We start from the raw sequence: 16,468 nt of genomic DNA, 5'->3' as shown, positions 1-16,468 counted from the left end.
AGAGGCAGGTGGATTTCTGAGTTCAAGGCCAGCCTGGACTACAGAGTGAGTTCCAGGACAGCCAGGGCTATACAGAGAAACCCTGTCTCAAAAAAAAAAAAAAAAAAAAAAAAAAATGGATAGATAGATAGAAAGATAGAAAGAAAGAAAGAAAGGTAGATAGATAGATAGATAGATAGATAGATAGATAGATAGAAGCTCAAGTATAGTTTTGAGTCCTTGAACATCTGAGGTCCTAAGTCAGGATCTTACCAGGAGAAAGGGCTCAGGGGACAGGTCTTTTGTAGTGAAGGCAGAACTGTTATTTGGATCAATGATGTCAAGGCTGATGGTATGGAGACCCCCCACACCAACATTCAGACACTGGATGAATAAATAGAATGTTCTCCCTGACCTCGTATCAAGGGACAGGAGAAGTAGCTTCATTGAATACATAGCTTCAGCTCAAAGAAGCTGAAGTCAGAACAGCTGCCACCCCCAGCCTGCACATCCTCCTTGGGGTGCCCCCCCTGTCCCCACGGCACACTCTGCTTTCTGTTTTTATTCACAGAATGACCCGGCCCTGCTCTCCACAAAATGTGGTGTGGGAACAGAGCAACTTAAAAGAGGCCTTAGTGGACAGTGTTTGTGGTAGCAAAAGCACCAGGAATTGTGGGGTCACGAATGAAGGCCTGGCAGTAGACCTTGGAGAACTATCAAGTCCCAGACGGGGTGGGGCTTGACCACTCTTTCCTCTGGAAGGCTTTGGTAAGGGAAGGTGTGAGTTTTAAGGATCAGATTCATGCTTGAAAAAAATTTGGTTACAGGGCGGATACTGGGTAGCAGTTGGTTAGGAGAGGGCAGGGTAGTGCAGGCAGGAACAGTTGGTGAGGCTGAGAGCGGAGATAGCCTAGACGTTGTGGGGAGAGGGATAAACCAATGACTGTTTGCAGGGCCTTGAGGGGGGTGCGGCTCAGTGTAGAATGTGCCCCGCATGCACACCAGACTTGCCGCCTAGGTTCCTCCTCAGCATTGGAGAGAAGACAAAAAGGAAAGGAAAATGATCATTTGAGGGGGACTGGGGCTTCCTAGGCACAGAGGGTGGGAACTGGCTTTGGAATATAAAGCCTTCTTAGTTGAAAAGAGTCTTCCCCTCAACCCCAGATTGTGAGTGTCTCATTGCATAGCTCTGACTGTCCTGGACCATGCTCTGTAGACCAGGCTGGCCTTGAACTCACAGAGATCCACCTGCCTCTGCCTCGTGAGTTGTTGGGTCTAAAGGTATGCACCACTGCTGGCCTGATCTCTTGGTTTTAAAAATGCATTGTGTTCATAAATCACAGCTTGTGTGTTGGAGGTCAAAGGACAATTTGTAGGGGTCGGGTATCTTTCTACCATGTGGGTGCCCAGGGACTGAATTTAGGTCTTCACACTTACCCACTGAACCATGACTTTGCCCTCTGTAAAGAATTCTTTCTACTATACAAGTCCTCTGGGACCACCAAGACCCTGGCCTTCTGGGAACAGGCGACAGAAAGCTGTGACTTGCTTGCTTCCTTGGGCCCCTCCCATGCAGCCAGACTGGATTTCTGGATCCTGAGTCCCTGAGCAGCTCAGCTTTGATTCTTCTCTCTCTTGCCCATTTGCTATGCAGGGATCTAAGTGTTCCCTCTGGTTCCTCCGTTCAGGCTGGTATTATACCAAGAAGATAGTTTAGAAACTCAGTGTCATTCAGGGTTGGAGAAGGGGGCTAGAGAGCTCACAGAAAGTCCTCTCTGTCCTCCCTTCTGCCAAATAACCACCATGTGTCTCCCCGTAGGAGCATCGGGAGGGCCGGGAGGGCCAGGTCCGGCGAGGCTCTCGAGGGCCCAGCGCTTTCATTCCAGTGGAAGAGGTGAGTTTGGAAGTGGGGGCAGTTAGGAGTCTTCAGTCCCTAGAAGCAAAGGGCATAGAAACGGGAAGCTTGGGCTCTTTTCTTTCCCCACTCCTGATTTATGTAATTTCTTGTCTTGTCTTGTCTTTATTTTTCCCGAGACAGGGTTTCTCTGTATATCCCGGGCTGTCCTGGAACTCACTTTGTAGACCAGGCTGGCCTCAAACTCAGAAATCCACCTGCCTCTGCCTCCCTAGTGCTGGGATCAAAGGCAATATTTTTATTACATATTTTCCTCAATTACATTTCCAATGCTATCCCAAAAGTCCCCCATAGCGCCCCCCACTTCCCTACCCACCCATTAGAAAGTTCTTGAAGCTGGGCTGTTCTCAACCTCATTTTCTGCCAAGGAATGGGTTCAGACAGATGAAATGATAGTGTGACAGGGCCAAGCTCAAGGCTCCCAAGTCAGAGCTTATCTCCTTTGCAATGTGAGAGGAACAAACCCACTGCGGTCTCAGCCTGTATCCCAGCATTTATTTATTTATTTGTTTTTAGTTGTTTTTAGTTTTTCGAGACAGGGTTTCCCTGTGTAGCCTTGGCTGTCCTGGAACTCACTTTGTAGACCAGGCTGGCCTCAAACTCAGAAATCCACCTGCCTCTGCCTCCCAAGTGCTGGGATCAAAGGCGTGCACCACCACGCCCAGCTGTATCCCAGCATTTTTAACCTTACATAGTGTTCTTGTATTTTATTTTTTCTGCTTATAAATAATTTGTCTTTTATTAGGAAAAAATGAAAGGAAAGAAACAAGAGGCCTTAGGAGTTCATCTAGATTAGAATCCTGTTTCTGTCATTTATCAGATCTGTGGTTTTAAGCAGATCTGGTTTCTCCATCTATTAATGGAGGAAAATAATAGTATTCACCTCACAGGACAAGTTGCGACACTCAATGAGAGTCATAATTGGGTAGCTATCTGTTAGATGAATGAATCAAGGCTGGGGATGTAGCTCAGTGACAGAACTCTTGCTTCCTAAGCACAAGGCCTTGGATTTAGTCCCGGGATCCACAGCAAACAGACAGACAAACAAAGAAGTAAAACAAAGAAGTAAAAGAGAGAAGGAGGAAGAAAAGGGGGAAGAGGCCATCTGCAAAGCCCTGCACTAGACCCTTAGAGCCACATAAGCCTATCATCCGACCACTTGGGGGGGGCGGGGGCAGAGGCAAGACGATCAGAAGTTTGAGGCCAGCCTGAACCATATGGGACCCTGTACAAAAAAAAAAAAGTCCGATAATGTTAAAAGGCTCTACGTGAAAAGACACTCAGGACATGGACACTCTGCTACACTTCCTCCTACCCTCCATGGCTGTCTGCGTCTGCCATCTTAGAACAGAAATTCTATGAAGCCAAGAGAAACTGTATTCAGTTCTTACTGCTAAGGATTGAGCTCAGGGCCTCATGCATGCTAAGCATTCATTTTACCACTAAGTCACACTCCCCAGCCCCAGCAACCATTCTTAGTTCTTTGCCTAAGTCTTCATAAATAAAAGAGAGAAGGAAGCCAGAAGTGGTAGCACAGGCCTTTAGTCCCTGCACTCAGGAGGCAGAGAGGCAGGTAGAGCTCTGTGAGTTCGAGGCCAGCCTGGTGTATAGAGTAAATTCCAGGACAGCCAGGGCCACACAGAGAAGCCCTGTCTCAAAGAAAGGAAGAGAAAAAAAAAAAAGGGAAAAGGTCAGAGGAAGCGCATAGCATGCTTGTCTAGCTGTAAGGCCCTAGGTTCGATCCTCAGCACTGAAAAACATGTTTTCATTACAAACTAAAAGCAGGAAAGTTGAACTGTTTTGAGAATTGAGTTAATATGGAGTATTATATGAAGTATAATATGAAGCATTTGGAGAGCACTAGATGTATAGCAGATATTATATAAGCTGCCTAATAGTGTTTGCTTAATCCGTTTCTTTCCGATGTGGTTGGTACTGTTCAGTCTCCTATTATATCTATATAATATAACCATATACATAACAAGGAAGATTGGTCGGTGTGGGGGAGCAGGAGAGAACCCATGCGCTCTTCTTTGCCTGGCAGATCCTTCGGGAAGGAGCTGAGAGCCTGGAGCAGCACCTGGGGCTCGAGGCCCTGATGTCCTTAGGGCGGGTGGACAACCTGGCGGTGGTGATGGGTCTACACCCGGACTACCTTAGCAGCTTCTGGCGCCTGCACTACCTGCTGCTGCATACGGATGGGCCCCTGGCCAGCTCCTGGCGCCACTACATTGCAATCATGGTAAGTCTGTCAGAGCGTGGTGCTCACAGGGGTGAACAATTGGCGTTACAGGCTTCGGGTTCATTTGAGGACTCCCCTGGGTTGATTTTTTTTTTTTTTTTTTTTAAGGTGAAGAGGAAGTAGCGAGCTTTATTACCTCATGGAATTTTAGGATTTTGAAGAGAGGCATCTTTAGGTGTATACTTTGCAAACGAAGACAGTGAGGTGCAAAGGGGTCACTGACCAGCAAGCTGGTAGCAGAGCTGAAGTTAGAACATAGATTTTCCTGCCTTTTAGATCCTAAGGGGGGGTCTTCCCAGAATGGGGCACAGAAAGAAGGTAACTCAGGCTCACTGACCCTGTCCCCACAGGCTGCTGCCCGTCACCAGTGTTCTTACCTAGTGGGTACCCACATGACTGAGTTCCTGCAGACCGGCGGTGACCCCGAGTGGCTGCTGGGCCTTCACCGGGCCCCTGAGAAACTCCGCAAGCTCAGCGAGATCAACAAGTTACTGGCGCATCGGCCGTGGCTCATCACCAAGGAGCATATCCAGGTATGACAGGCAGAGCGAGCTGGGGACCCTGAGAAAGCCCATGGGCTGGGCTGGGGCAGCCAAGGGCAACCGCCGAGTGGGTTCGTTTATCTCTCCCTCCCTTCCAGGCCTTGCTGAAGACTGGCGAGCACAGCTGGTCCCTGGCCGAACTCATCCAAGCGCTGGTCCTGCTTACCCACTGCCACTCTCTGGCCTCCTTTGTGTTTGGCTGTGGAATACTTCCTGAGGGAGATGCAGAGGGCAGCCCTGCCTCCCAGGCACCTTCGCCTCCCAGTGAGCAAGGCACCCCCCCGAGCGGGGACCCACTGAACAACTCAGGGGTAAGCCGTTGGTCCCGGGTCTTGATGTGGGCGAAAACTAGTGTGGCCTCTGCTCTGGGAATAGAAACCATTGCCTGCTTGCCTGTCTCGCCATAGGGAGAGAGTCCAGCAAACTTGCCTGGCTTTCAAAAGTTTCTTTTACCTGTTACTTGGGATTAAAACTTAGCTACAGTGGGTTATGAGGAGTAAGCTACGGGGTGCTTGACCTAACTGCAGTACACAGCCTCTTAAAACTGACGTCAGCTGGCTTTGTTATTACTCTGTTGAGATAAGCCTGGGATGGCCTGGAACTTACCATGGCGTCTAGTGGTTCTGCGATGGCAGGCGTGCACCATCACGCCAGCTGATTTTCCTTGTTGTTATGGATGTTTTGGATTTGCTTTGTTAGTTTGAGATAGGCTATTACTCTGTGGCCCAGGCTATCCTCAAACTTGTGACTACCCTCACTCTCCCACCCGTGAGCCACTGTATCTGACATTTTTTTTTTTTTCTGTCCAGTTGACTATACAAAATTTGGGTTTTGATATAGCTCAGTGGTAGATTGCTCGTCCAGCCTGTTTGTGGCCTTAAGGTCAATCAGCAACAGCACTAAAACACAAACAACAGAAACCACGATAATCCCAGCACTCAGAAGGCAGAGGCAGGCCGGGCTCTGAATTCAAGGCCACTGGTCTACATCATGAATACACAGGCTACATCACAGGCTACGTGGGCTGCCCAGTGTGTTGTCTGGCTCAGAAATTACCCTAGTTCTTTCTGATCACTCAGGGAAGCCAGGAATGTGGAAGAGCTGAGTAGAGTCTTCCAGAAGGTCGTGAAGGGAGCAGATGCTAATTCCTGGGTCCTTCCTACAGGGCTTTGAAGCCGCTCGGGACGTAGAAGCTCTGATGGAACGCATGAGGCAGCTTCAGGAGAGCCTGCTGCGGGATGAGGGGGCTTCGCAGGAGGAGATGGAGAACCGTTTTGAGCTGGAGAAGTCAGAAAGCCTGCTGGTGACCCCCTCAGGTATGGACGGGATCACAGGTGTCAGTGCCAGGGGCCACCCCTCTCTCTTTGTGCTTCTGATGGGAACAGATACCTCCACACACCTCTGCTCTCTCCTTCCAAGAGGTTCAGAATTCTTGCCTTTGATTGAATCCTGGTCTGTTAGCCCTGAATTCAGTCAGGGCTTGTGTGAGGTAGATGGAGCCAAGCTCGCAGTCTTTCCCAGGCTGAGCCATTCTGTAAAACTGTCATTGTTGCTGGGGGGGGGGGTCCTTGGGTAAGAGTCACCTCCTCCCCAGGGGTGGCTCTAGCTAACACCTTCCCACTTAGTGTAGGGAGGGGCTCTCTGTGGTCCCTGCTATACTCTCCTCCCGTGCCCCCAACTCCACCTTCCTGATGACGGGGAGCCTGCTGTGTTCTCAGCCTCACTGTCCCTTCTTTCTGATGTGGCCCTCAGCGGATATCCTGGAGCCCTCTCCACACCCAGACATCCTATGCTTTGTGGAGGACCCCACATTTGGATATGAAGACTTCACTCGTCGAGGGACTCAGGCCCCCCCAACCTTCCGTGCCCAGGTATTGTTCGTTTGTTTCAGATTTACACAGAAGCAGGGGCAAGCACTCCACGTGGCTCTAAGTTGACAGTCTCCTCACCTCAGAAAACCCCGTGAGGGCAGTGGAGACCGGAAAGGTCCCTGTTGTGGGTTGGGAGGTCATCATCACCCGGTTGGTTTCTCGGGCTCCGCACAAGCAGTATGTGAAATCTCTGGTTCAGGCAGGGTCTGTTATGCAAAGCTAAAGTGTGACTCCTAGACATCCCGAGGCCAGATCTCTGGCCAGCCTTGGCCTTCCGAAGTCTTGGTCAGTGACCTCTTTCCCCGTTCCTCAGGACTATACCTGGGAAGACCATGGCTACTCGCTGATCCAGAGGCTCTACCCTGAGGGAGGACAGCTGCTGGATGAGAAGTTCCAGGTAGCCTGCAGCCTCACCTATAACACCATCGCCATGCACAGTGGCGTGGACACCTCCATGCTCCGCAGGGCCATCTGGAACTACATCCACTGCGTCTTTGGCATCAGGTGAGCATGTATCCCCCGGGCTTAGGTCCCTAGGGTCCTGAGGGTCGCTCCTGAGTTCACTGTCGCTTTCAGTTCTTGTGCTCTCCTTGGCTATAATAAAATCTCCAGCCACACTTATAACTATGCAGGTTTAAAGCTAGTAAGAACGCTCGCTGTTCAGACTTTCTAAACAAGACTCTTTATTCTCTCCCAGATATAACTAACTAGGCTTTGCTTTGGTGTCTTAGGAAGACTAAGGACTAAACCCAGGGCTTTGTGGAGCCTAGTGAAGCACTCTTTGTTTTATTTTATGTTGTTTTATGTCATTTTCCTTATTTATTTTTGATGTTTTGGGATAGGGTTTCACTCTGTAACCTCAACGAGCCTAGAAAAGTGTATGATTCGGGCTAACCTTGAACTTGTTACAGTCCTCCTGCCTTAGCATCTTAGCTGCTGGGCTTACAGACCTACTCCAGCAAACAAAGTACTCTAGCTTATGATTTCATGTGTTTTTGTGCATGTATTCACACACCTCTATGCAAATACATTACATAAACATGTGCATACGTTGTAAATTTCCAATAGCATATCTCTTCTCACAGTAAATAAGGACAGCACAGATATGCACAGCAGAGAGCACATACTTTAAATAATGATATTTCCATTCATAACCTACTGTGCAGCTCATGGAAATTATACATGAGAGCCAGGCGTGTGGACAGTGGTCACGTATACAGAATAAATGGTATTGTGAGATAAATGTTTTATCTTGTTAAATCGCTTCCTGGTTTCAAAACAATTGTGTGTATTTTATTTCTTGGTATGTATGTTTGTGCACACGTACGCCTGTGTGGCACAGCCTACATGTGGAGGTGAGAAGAAAACTTGCTGGAGTTGGTTCTCTCCTTCCACCATTTGGAACCCCGGGATCAAACCTGGGTCATCTGTCTTGGCAGCAAGCTCCTTTAGCCATTGAGCCATCTCGCCTGTCCGCTGACTGGTGTTTGAGGAAGGCCTTTTTTAGGGGTCCTGTGCTATTTACTGTCGAGTATTTAGGGTTTTTTCAGGGTGGGCTTGGTTCTCCTTTTGTTCCTTTTCCCCCTTCCCTATGTTCTCCTCTCTTCCCTACCCCCAAGTCGGCTCGGAGGCTCTGTTGGCCCAGACCTGGGACTCCTCAGCCTCTTTGGCCACCAGCACTGTCGGCAGTTTTTACTCTTAGAAACAGTTTGCACTGACCACTCTCCCACACATGTTCTTATAGGTAAATGCCCAAAATAACATGACTTATCCGAGAGATACAGAGAGAACGTTGTTTCTTTTTGAGATGTGGTCTCATGGTAGCCCAGGGCACCTTGAACTCAGAGCTGACTGTCTATTTTAGTCTCTCTAATGCTGGGATTGCAGCTGTGAGCTGATCCCCTGGCTCCTGACTTTTTCTGTTTTGCTTTGTTTTGTTTTTTTTCCTTTACTTTTCTTTATTTTCTTTCTTTTAATTGATTTATTTTTATGTATACCTGTAAATCCAGCACTGGAAAGGCCAAGGCAGGAAGATCAGGAGTTCATGGCCACCCTTGGCTATTTAACAAGTTCAACAGCTGGGCTACAGGACTCTCTAAACAACAACCATAAAGCCCAGCCGCACTCTTCAGGAGATCACCTAATTTTATTGCTCTCAGGTGTTTCCTTCCTGCCTTTTGTCCAGGCACACATAGAAACCAGACTAGGAAGGGAGAGACCCTGGCTGCTCGCTCTCTGCTGACTCGCTTGCTTTGGATTTCGAATGAGTTAACTGCCTTCTCTAGGCCTCGTTTGGTCTGGAGGTAGCATTAGCCCTGTCTGCTTTGTCCTCAACCGCTCCATTCTTCATGGTTAGCCCTCCCTGACCTTCGTGTCTTTTACTATAGGACAGTAAGTGTTTGAAAGTCACTGTCTGTTGTCTAGGGAAAGGGCCTTCCTTGAATCTCAGGAATTAAATTGATGAACTTCGAGTATTGTATATGACTGGAGTGTATACTCTCGAGGGCTCATGACTGGCAGACAGTCTGAGCTCAGTAGCGCACGCCCGCTGTCATTGTTACTTCGAGTGTTCCTCTGCGAGCCTGGTTACCTCTGATGACATATGATGTCAGCTGTTTTTCTAAGAGGAACCAGGCTTCTCGCGGCTTCCCACCTTCTTGCTTTTCTGGCCACCCTGTTCCTCCTTCTGTGGGGTGGGGGCAGGGGAGCCAGGCTGCTTCTGGGAGCAGAGCATGAGCAATGCTGTCGGGTCCATCCATCAGATACGATGACTATGATTACGGCGAGGTAAACCAGCTCCTGGAACGGAACCTCAAAATCTATATCAAGACGGTGGCCTGCTACCCTGAGAAGACGACCCGCAGAATGTACAACCTCTTTTGGAGGCACTTCCGCCACTCAGAGAAGGTAATGGCAACACAGACAAGGGAAGGGCTACCGAAGAATCAGGGGGTAGGGTCCTGCTGGGTGGTACACCTAGGCCTGTTCCAGGTTAAATTCTATTCTACTGTGTAATTTCAGATTTCATTTAAATTGGGTACTTTATTCCCTGTTTTCCACAGGTTAGGTGGGCATAAATGCAGATTTTTTATTTGTATGAGGTTTTTTTGAGACCTTTTTTCTGTGTAACCTTGACTTGTCCTGGAACTCACTCTGTATACCAGGCTGGCCTCAAACTCACAGATACCTGCCTGCCTCTGCCCCCTGGGTGCTAGCATGAGCCACCACCACCACCTGGCCATAGGTGTGGGTCTTAATCCTCACGTAGGAGCAGTGTGACTTTGGGCAAGATACCTCTGAGCGGGTCCCCTTTATAATGACAAGGGACACAATGACACTACGTATGGAGACATTTGATCCAGCCCTAGAGCCAGTTAGCTGGGAGCTCTTCTTTTCAGACTTGGGAGGTAAAGCAATCGTCTCTGTACCAGATTGCACTGAGTCAGCAGAGAGGTCAGGGCATCTTGGTGGGAGGCGCCGGTGGAGTGAGTGGCAGGGAACCGGTCGACTGGAAGATGAGTTGTCAGCCAGCCTCGTCCTCTCCCATCCCCAGGTTCACGTGAACTTGCTGCTCCTTGAAGCCCGCATGCAAGCAGCCCTGCTCTATGCCCTGCGCGCCATCACCCGCTACATGACCTGACTACCCCACACGCAGGACCAGCACCCGGGAGCAGCTGACCCTGGGCCACCGTCCTCTGTGCAAGGACTTCTGTGTCTGGAGACAGATCCGGGAAGGACCCTTTCTGTCTCATGTCTATCCACCACATGCTGGGGATGGGCATGTCTGTGGCCCCAGGCAGCCACCAGGGCAAGCCACATTTTCCTTTTCCTCACTGGACTGAACAGAACCGTCGCACTGACTTTGGGGTCTGAGCTCTGTCCCTGGAGCTGGAAGAAGATTAGGAAAGGCCAAGGGCCACATCCCCTTTTCTTCCCCTGCTCCTAAAAGATGAAGGCTACAGAGCTAAGGCTGGGCCCCAGGCACCACAAGAGCTGCCTTCCTGGACTGGGAAGCCCCTGGCTGCCTGTGTGGGAGAGGAGCAAGGACGTCCAGGGACTAGCACTCCAGGAAGCTTGCCTTCCCTCCTTCCTCATTCTCCAGTTTCATCAGCCCCCCAACCTGCCTCCCACCCATCAATGTGAAAGTTGGGCTCACAGCTGGTCTGTGTGCCCAGTTCCCCTAAAGCCTGTTCTGTTGGGCATCCTGTTCTTTGGTTACCTGAGGAGGGGTTCAGTTCTTTTGTCTCCTTTGCCCTCATACCCTTTTCTCCCATGCCTGGTGGTGTGGGGCCTGGGAGAGGGGCCAAACATATCCAAAGAACACACTGTCTCTGGAGAGTTGGAGCCCGTGGTGGTCTCCCTGCTGTCTGAAGAGTAAGGAGTGGCTGCTGGTGAACTCTGTATTTGGGTCTTGAGGACCTCACCGTGGAGCCAGAGTCAATCTGTCCCTCTAGATGGTATTGCCACACGGAGGCTGGCATCCCGACCTCCTTATCCCTTGGGTTCTGCCAAGAGTGTTTGCCAAAAACAAAAAACAAACAAACAAACAAAAAAAAAAAACTGAGCCTTTCTTAGGTGGCACCAGGGCCCACCCAGTAAGATGCATATACCAAGGTTCTCTTTCCCTGGGCTGCATGGCTCCACTCCTTGGACCTCACGTTGGAGACTGGGGGATTGGCTTACATTTCTTAAGGTTTGACGCTTTCCTCTGGGCTCTCTGGCCAAACCATCAGCAGCAGACTGACTTTTCTCGCAAGACCTTGAAGGCCCCTGGGGACCCTTATTCCACAGTCAGCCTTTCCTGGCTGCCTTCCAAGGGACACCACCCCCATCCCAGTGTCCCATCTGTCCCCTCTCCCGGATTTAAATGGATGACTTGGCAGAAGCAGCCACCACCGACAAGCACTTTGCAGAGCAAACAACTGTGAATTCTGATGTCCCTTCTTCCCCTTCCACCAGCAGCAGTAGATAGGTGCCTCCTCTCAGACCAGTCCAGAGCTGTCTGAGGGAACCAAGACACCCTGCTGCCATCTCCAGCTCATCTCCATCGGGCCAGGCACCACAGGAGCCTGGCCAATGTGCCACACTTGACGCCCGTGCAGGCACGGGAAGCCACTAGTACCCCCTCCAGGCTTGAAAGCTCTCCCTGCAGTGAAGGTGGGCAAGAGAGGAGGGGGCCCCAGCATGGGGGGGGGGGAGTTCTAGAGGGGACACGATGATGCCGACAGTGTCCCCTGGGTGGGCGGGAAAGGGCATCCAGTGTTAAAGTGCAGAAATCTTGGACCTTGTAAACAGTAATAGAAATAAAAGTGCTGAGGTTTGTTTTGTAGTCTTTGCTAATGGGATGTTTGTCCGTTTCCTGAAGGCCAGAGTTCACATCCTAGTGTAAGCCAGAAGCTGGGATTGTGTCACAGACTTGACCTCATGACCTCTGCCCTGCCTTTGCCTGTGCCCAGTGATTGCGAGACTGGGAATCGCTGGCATTGGAAGTCAACTGGGATGAGCCTGAGGCTCAGTAATTCTGTTTGCCTCGTGTGTGTGAGGTCCCGGGCTCCATCCCTGGCACTACAAAACCAAGTCCACCATTGCTTGGGTGCTCAGCCCCGCCACCCATTTAGCATGTCTGGCATTGGGGACTGGGAAATGGCAGTAGTGTTTTCTGACCGAGGTGGCCCTGAGCCGGGTAGTGGGAGGCCACCTTGAAGCTGCAACCCATTGAGGTGAAATGACTTGAGACCGTGGAGCCGGGGTTCTTGTGGGACTTGGTTGATGGAGGCCTTGGCATGCTGCCTTCCTGGGTTTTTCCCCATTTGTGGACATCCTGTGGACCGGGGTGAGGGTGGGAGAGGGGGTGATAGCCACCTGAGGGGTCACTCCTCACCACATCATTATGCTTCCTGTCTAGAACTGAGGCGTCAGGACTATCAAAAAAAGTTAAAAATAGGAGGAGGACATAAAAAGGAAGAACAACGACTCAAGGCTAAAAGCGTTTGCTGCCCTTGCAGAGTACCCGAGTTCAATTCCCGGCACCTGTACAACTGCCTACCACTCCAGATCTAGCAGATGCAACACTCTCCTTTGTCCTACACGGCACCCGCACACACGTGCCTATACACACAAGCACACACAAATTAGAAAGTTGAATGTAGCTGGACATGGTAGCACACATCTTTGATCCCTGCACTTGAGACTGAGGCAGGCAAATAGGCGTTCGAGGCCGGCCTGATGTTCAGTGGGAATTCCAGGATAGCCAGGGCTACACAGAGAAACTCTGTCTCAAAACAAAATAAGACAAAAACTCATAAAATAAGGCAAGAGGGCTACAATGGGATAGCTACTCCCCTCCCCTCTGCACACTCCAACACAAATGCATATACAAGACACACACAAAATTTAAAAAAATAAAAATAAAATAAAAACTTAGAAGAAAAGAACTAGAGGCATCCCCAAAGTTGTTCCTGCTCATTTAAAGGTGTCGACCTTGATCAAGTTACTTGGTACCAGGAATTAGAAAGTGCAGCAGGAAAACCACATAGTGACTAAGCGAAGACCTCTCTGCCCGCTTCCCATTTACCCTGAACACTGCCAGCATACACTGAAATGTGTGTGTCCTCCTAGAAGCCTTCCCGTGAGACCTGTGAACACTTCACCTCTGAGATAGCCGTGTAGGCTGCCCTCAGGCTTTCTTCAGGCCTGCTGCTGCCGCTTGGGTGCAGGCTCAAAGGCATGTGGCCACTGTGCCATACATTCTTTGTACCATTGTATTGCTTTTTGTTCCCAGACTGGCTGATTTTCTTTTCAATTTTTTTTGTTTTTGTTTTTTGTTTTTCGAGACAGGGTTTCTCTGTGTAGACCAGGCTGGCCTCGAACTCAGAAACCGGCCTACCTCTGCCTCCCAAGTGCTGGGATTAAAAGTGTGTGCCACCACACCCGGCCCAATTTTTTTTTCAATTTTTTTTTTTTTGTGTGTGTGTATGTGTGGGCGTGGCTGTGGCGATCAGAGGGACACTTTGAAGCAGTTGATGCTCTCTTTCCACCATTCAGGACCCGAGGCTCAAACCTGGGGCAGGTTTGACGTCAGTCACCTGTGCACACAGATGTTTTACTAGCTCTCAATCTGAATCTTTTTTTTTCTTCATTTTTCACCCCAAGGATCTCACGATGTAGCCCTGGCTGTCCTAGAATTCTCCATGTAGACCAGGCTGGCCTCGAACTCACAAAGATCCACCTGTCTTTGCCTCCCTAGCACTGAGATTAAAGATACGTGCCACCAATGGCCGAGCTTCATTTTGAATTTTTTTTTTTAAAAAGCATGTTTTATTCAATTAGCACACAGACCTGAAAACTTTCAAAGTCTCAGCTCCAGTGTGTATGTAATGAATTTGTTTTAAATCACTGCAGCCAACAATTCAGGACCTGGGCACAACCAAACTGCTTGGAGTTTGTGAAAGACAGAGCTATGACTAGATTCTCCCCACTTTTCCCTTCTTTCTCTTTATTATTTTTATTTTGTTTTATTTGAGAAGAGGGTGGTGTTCTCATTTGCCTGTGGAGGCCTTGAACTTTCATTGTAGCTAAACAGGGCCTTGAACTCCTGGCCACTGGAACTCTTGGCTGTTCTGGTCTGCAGTATTGTAATCAACGGCTCTTGATCCACAAGCAACATAGCCCGGTACTAGGTACTAATCGTTATCTATTTGTTTGACTTTACAATTTTTGTAATTGTTTTGTAGTTGTAATTGTTTGCACACTACAACATTTTATCGGGAGTAGAAGAAGGAGCAGAAGGAATCTCCTGCCACTTGCTTTCAGAGTCTTCAGAGCCCTAGGGCAGGCAGATAGGAGACTAAGTCATGCTGGACAAATTCACACCTTTGAATCCCCTAGAGGACCAGTGGTTGGAGGCAGAGCCGAAAAAGTGACATCTTTAACACCTGTTCTGCTGTTCGCTCACTCACCAGAGGCTGCCGAGCCAATGAGTACCAAGCCCTGGAGATAGAGTACTAAATTCTGGGACAAAGTTGCCACTCTCTTGGGATTTGCCTGCAAGTGGAGGAGGCTGATGTAGGATTGTTACTCAACTCAGGATTGAACATTGCAGTTGTGATTGGCAACACAAAGAAAGAAATACCGGGTCCTCCAAAGCGATTTCCAATGCCGGGGCAGAAACTTCTCTTCCAGACTATTAACGGCAGTGGCAGCACATTTAAGAGCACTCCCCACCCACTAAAGTACCTTCTTGGAAGCTGAGAACAGTTGGAGAACGTCTCTACATTCCTCTGGTTTTCCACAAACTCTCCTGACCTCCCGTTCCTTTCCTCCCTCCCCACTCCATTAAGAGTGTGGTTTCTGAATGTTTTAGCTAAGTCCTTTTAGAGCTGCACTGGAGTGGAGGAAATGCCATGGCTGATGGTTTTGCCCCCTCCAGGTGATGGAAGTCAGCTTCCAACGAGTGCTTGATGGCAGCAGAGTATTTTGGGGTCTGCTGGGGATGGTGGTACACACCTATAATCCAAGGTTGCAGGAAGCTGAGGCAAGTGGATCTTGAGTCTGAGGCTAGCCTTAGCTACAGAGCAAATTAAAAGCTAGCCTAGGCTACAGAGAAAGACCCTGTTTCCTTATTCTTGTTTTGAAAGGGGATCTTGTAACCTCAGGCTAGTCTCCAACCCCTTACATAAGAGAGGCTGTGTCTGCCCTTGATTGCTGCGCCGGGATAATATATTTGTGCACTGTGTAAAGATTGTCTCTGCATATTTGGTGCTGGCAGAGTGTTGAGTGCAGACCAGACTTTGATATTTTTATTTTTATTGGATCATTTCCTGCCTGGGTATTTTGTAAACACTCCCTCTCTTGCATTTTGATTGGTTTAATAAAAAGCTGATGTCCGAAGTTGCACCTCTGAGGATGCTTACCAGGGATTTCCAAGAAATTCTATCACTCTAGAAGGGGAGAAGGTCTGGCCCTGCTTGAGGTCTGTTGCATGGATGGAGTGCCACAGTCCTACACTTTCCTGCCTTGATTCTTCCTTTGTTTAAAAATATTTTTTAACTTATAATTTTTTTTTAAGTTTAAAAACTTTTCTGTGTTTCATGAGATCTGCCTGTCTCTGCTTCCCAAGTGCTGGGACTAAAGGTATGTGTCACTACACCCAGCCTAAGAGATCTAGAAAAGAAATCCAGCTTTGAAAGGACGGGAAAGGGGCAAATGAGGAAAGCCAAGGCTGGAAAACGGCCTGGGTAAGTCTTGTAGAATTTTGGACTTTGGCCTAGGGGTATAGCTTAGGGGCAGTGTGCCCTGTGCCTGGGTTTTATACCCAATCCTGTAAAAAAAATAAAAAATTTAAAACAATTAGCCTTTGTCCTATGATGTTGGGAACTCTCAGGAGGGGGAAGGGGGGTGTTGTAGTTTCAGTAGATAATATTTATTAGAAGACGGAATGGACTAGAAAGACTTGCAGTCCAGAGATCTTCACATCTAAAGTCTCATCTCTCTCTATGAGCCTGTTTAAGACCAGTTCTTTATGCATTTAGAATCTTATTATGTAATGACCAGTTAATTAATTAATTAATTAGAATCTTATTAACTAGCTTATGCTAGCCTGGAACTTATGATCCCCTTGTCTCAGCCTTGCAAATTCTGGAATTACAGGTGGGAGTCACTATAGCTGGTTTTATTTACTTCCTTATATAGATGGTTTCACGAGCCGCCGTTTAAAAGCCTCTCCTCTTCAAGGTGGTGCTGGTGCAGGCTTTTAATCCCAGCACTCAGAAGGCAGAGGCAGGTGGATATCTGTGAGTTCGAGACCAGCCTGATCTACTACACGGTGAGTTCCAGGACAGCCAGGGCTACACTGAGAAATCTTGTCTCAAAAAAACAAAAACACTCGGGAGGCAGAGGCAGGCAGATTTCTGAGTTCGAG

General features: G+C 48.8%; 1 protein-coding gene across 1 annotated transcript in view; it reads left to right on the top strand.

Annotated features, from left to right (window-relative positions):
• Positions 1–11,878, top strand: part of Sesn2 (sestrin 2) — an 18,370-nt gene extending 6,492 nt beyond the window's left edge. Inside the window, exons 2-10 of the mRNA XM_021160713.1 lie at positions 1,799–1,873; positions 3,939–4,136; positions 4,487–4,669; positions 4,777–4,989; positions 5,844–5,994; positions 6,431–6,549; positions 6,863–7,053; positions 9,312–9,456; positions 10,103–11,878. Of these exons, the coding sequence (XP_021016372.1) occupies positions 1,799–1,873; positions 3,939–4,136; positions 4,487–4,669; positions 4,777–4,989; positions 5,844–5,994; positions 6,431–6,549; positions 6,863–7,053; positions 9,312–9,456; positions 10,103–10,189 (1,362 nt within the window). The 3' untranslated portion in view covers positions 10,190–11,878. The remainder of the gene's footprint in view (positions 1–1,798; positions 1,874–3,938; positions 4,137–4,486; positions 4,670–4,776; positions 4,990–5,843; positions 5,995–6,430; positions 6,550–6,862; positions 7,054–9,311; positions 9,457–10,102) is intronic.
• Positions 11,879–16,468: the final 4,590 nt, after the last annotated feature.

Source organism: Mus caroli, chromosome 4, assembly GCF_900094665.2.
Source record: "Mus caroli chromosome 4, CAROLI_EIJ_v1.1, whole genome shotgun sequence".
Taxonomy (NCBI): domain Eukaryota; kingdom Metazoa; phylum Chordata; class Mammalia; order Rodentia; family Muridae; genus Mus; species Mus caroli.
The sequence above is the reverse complement of the archived record's forward strand: the minus strand, read 5'-3'. Positions and strand labels throughout refer to the sequence as shown.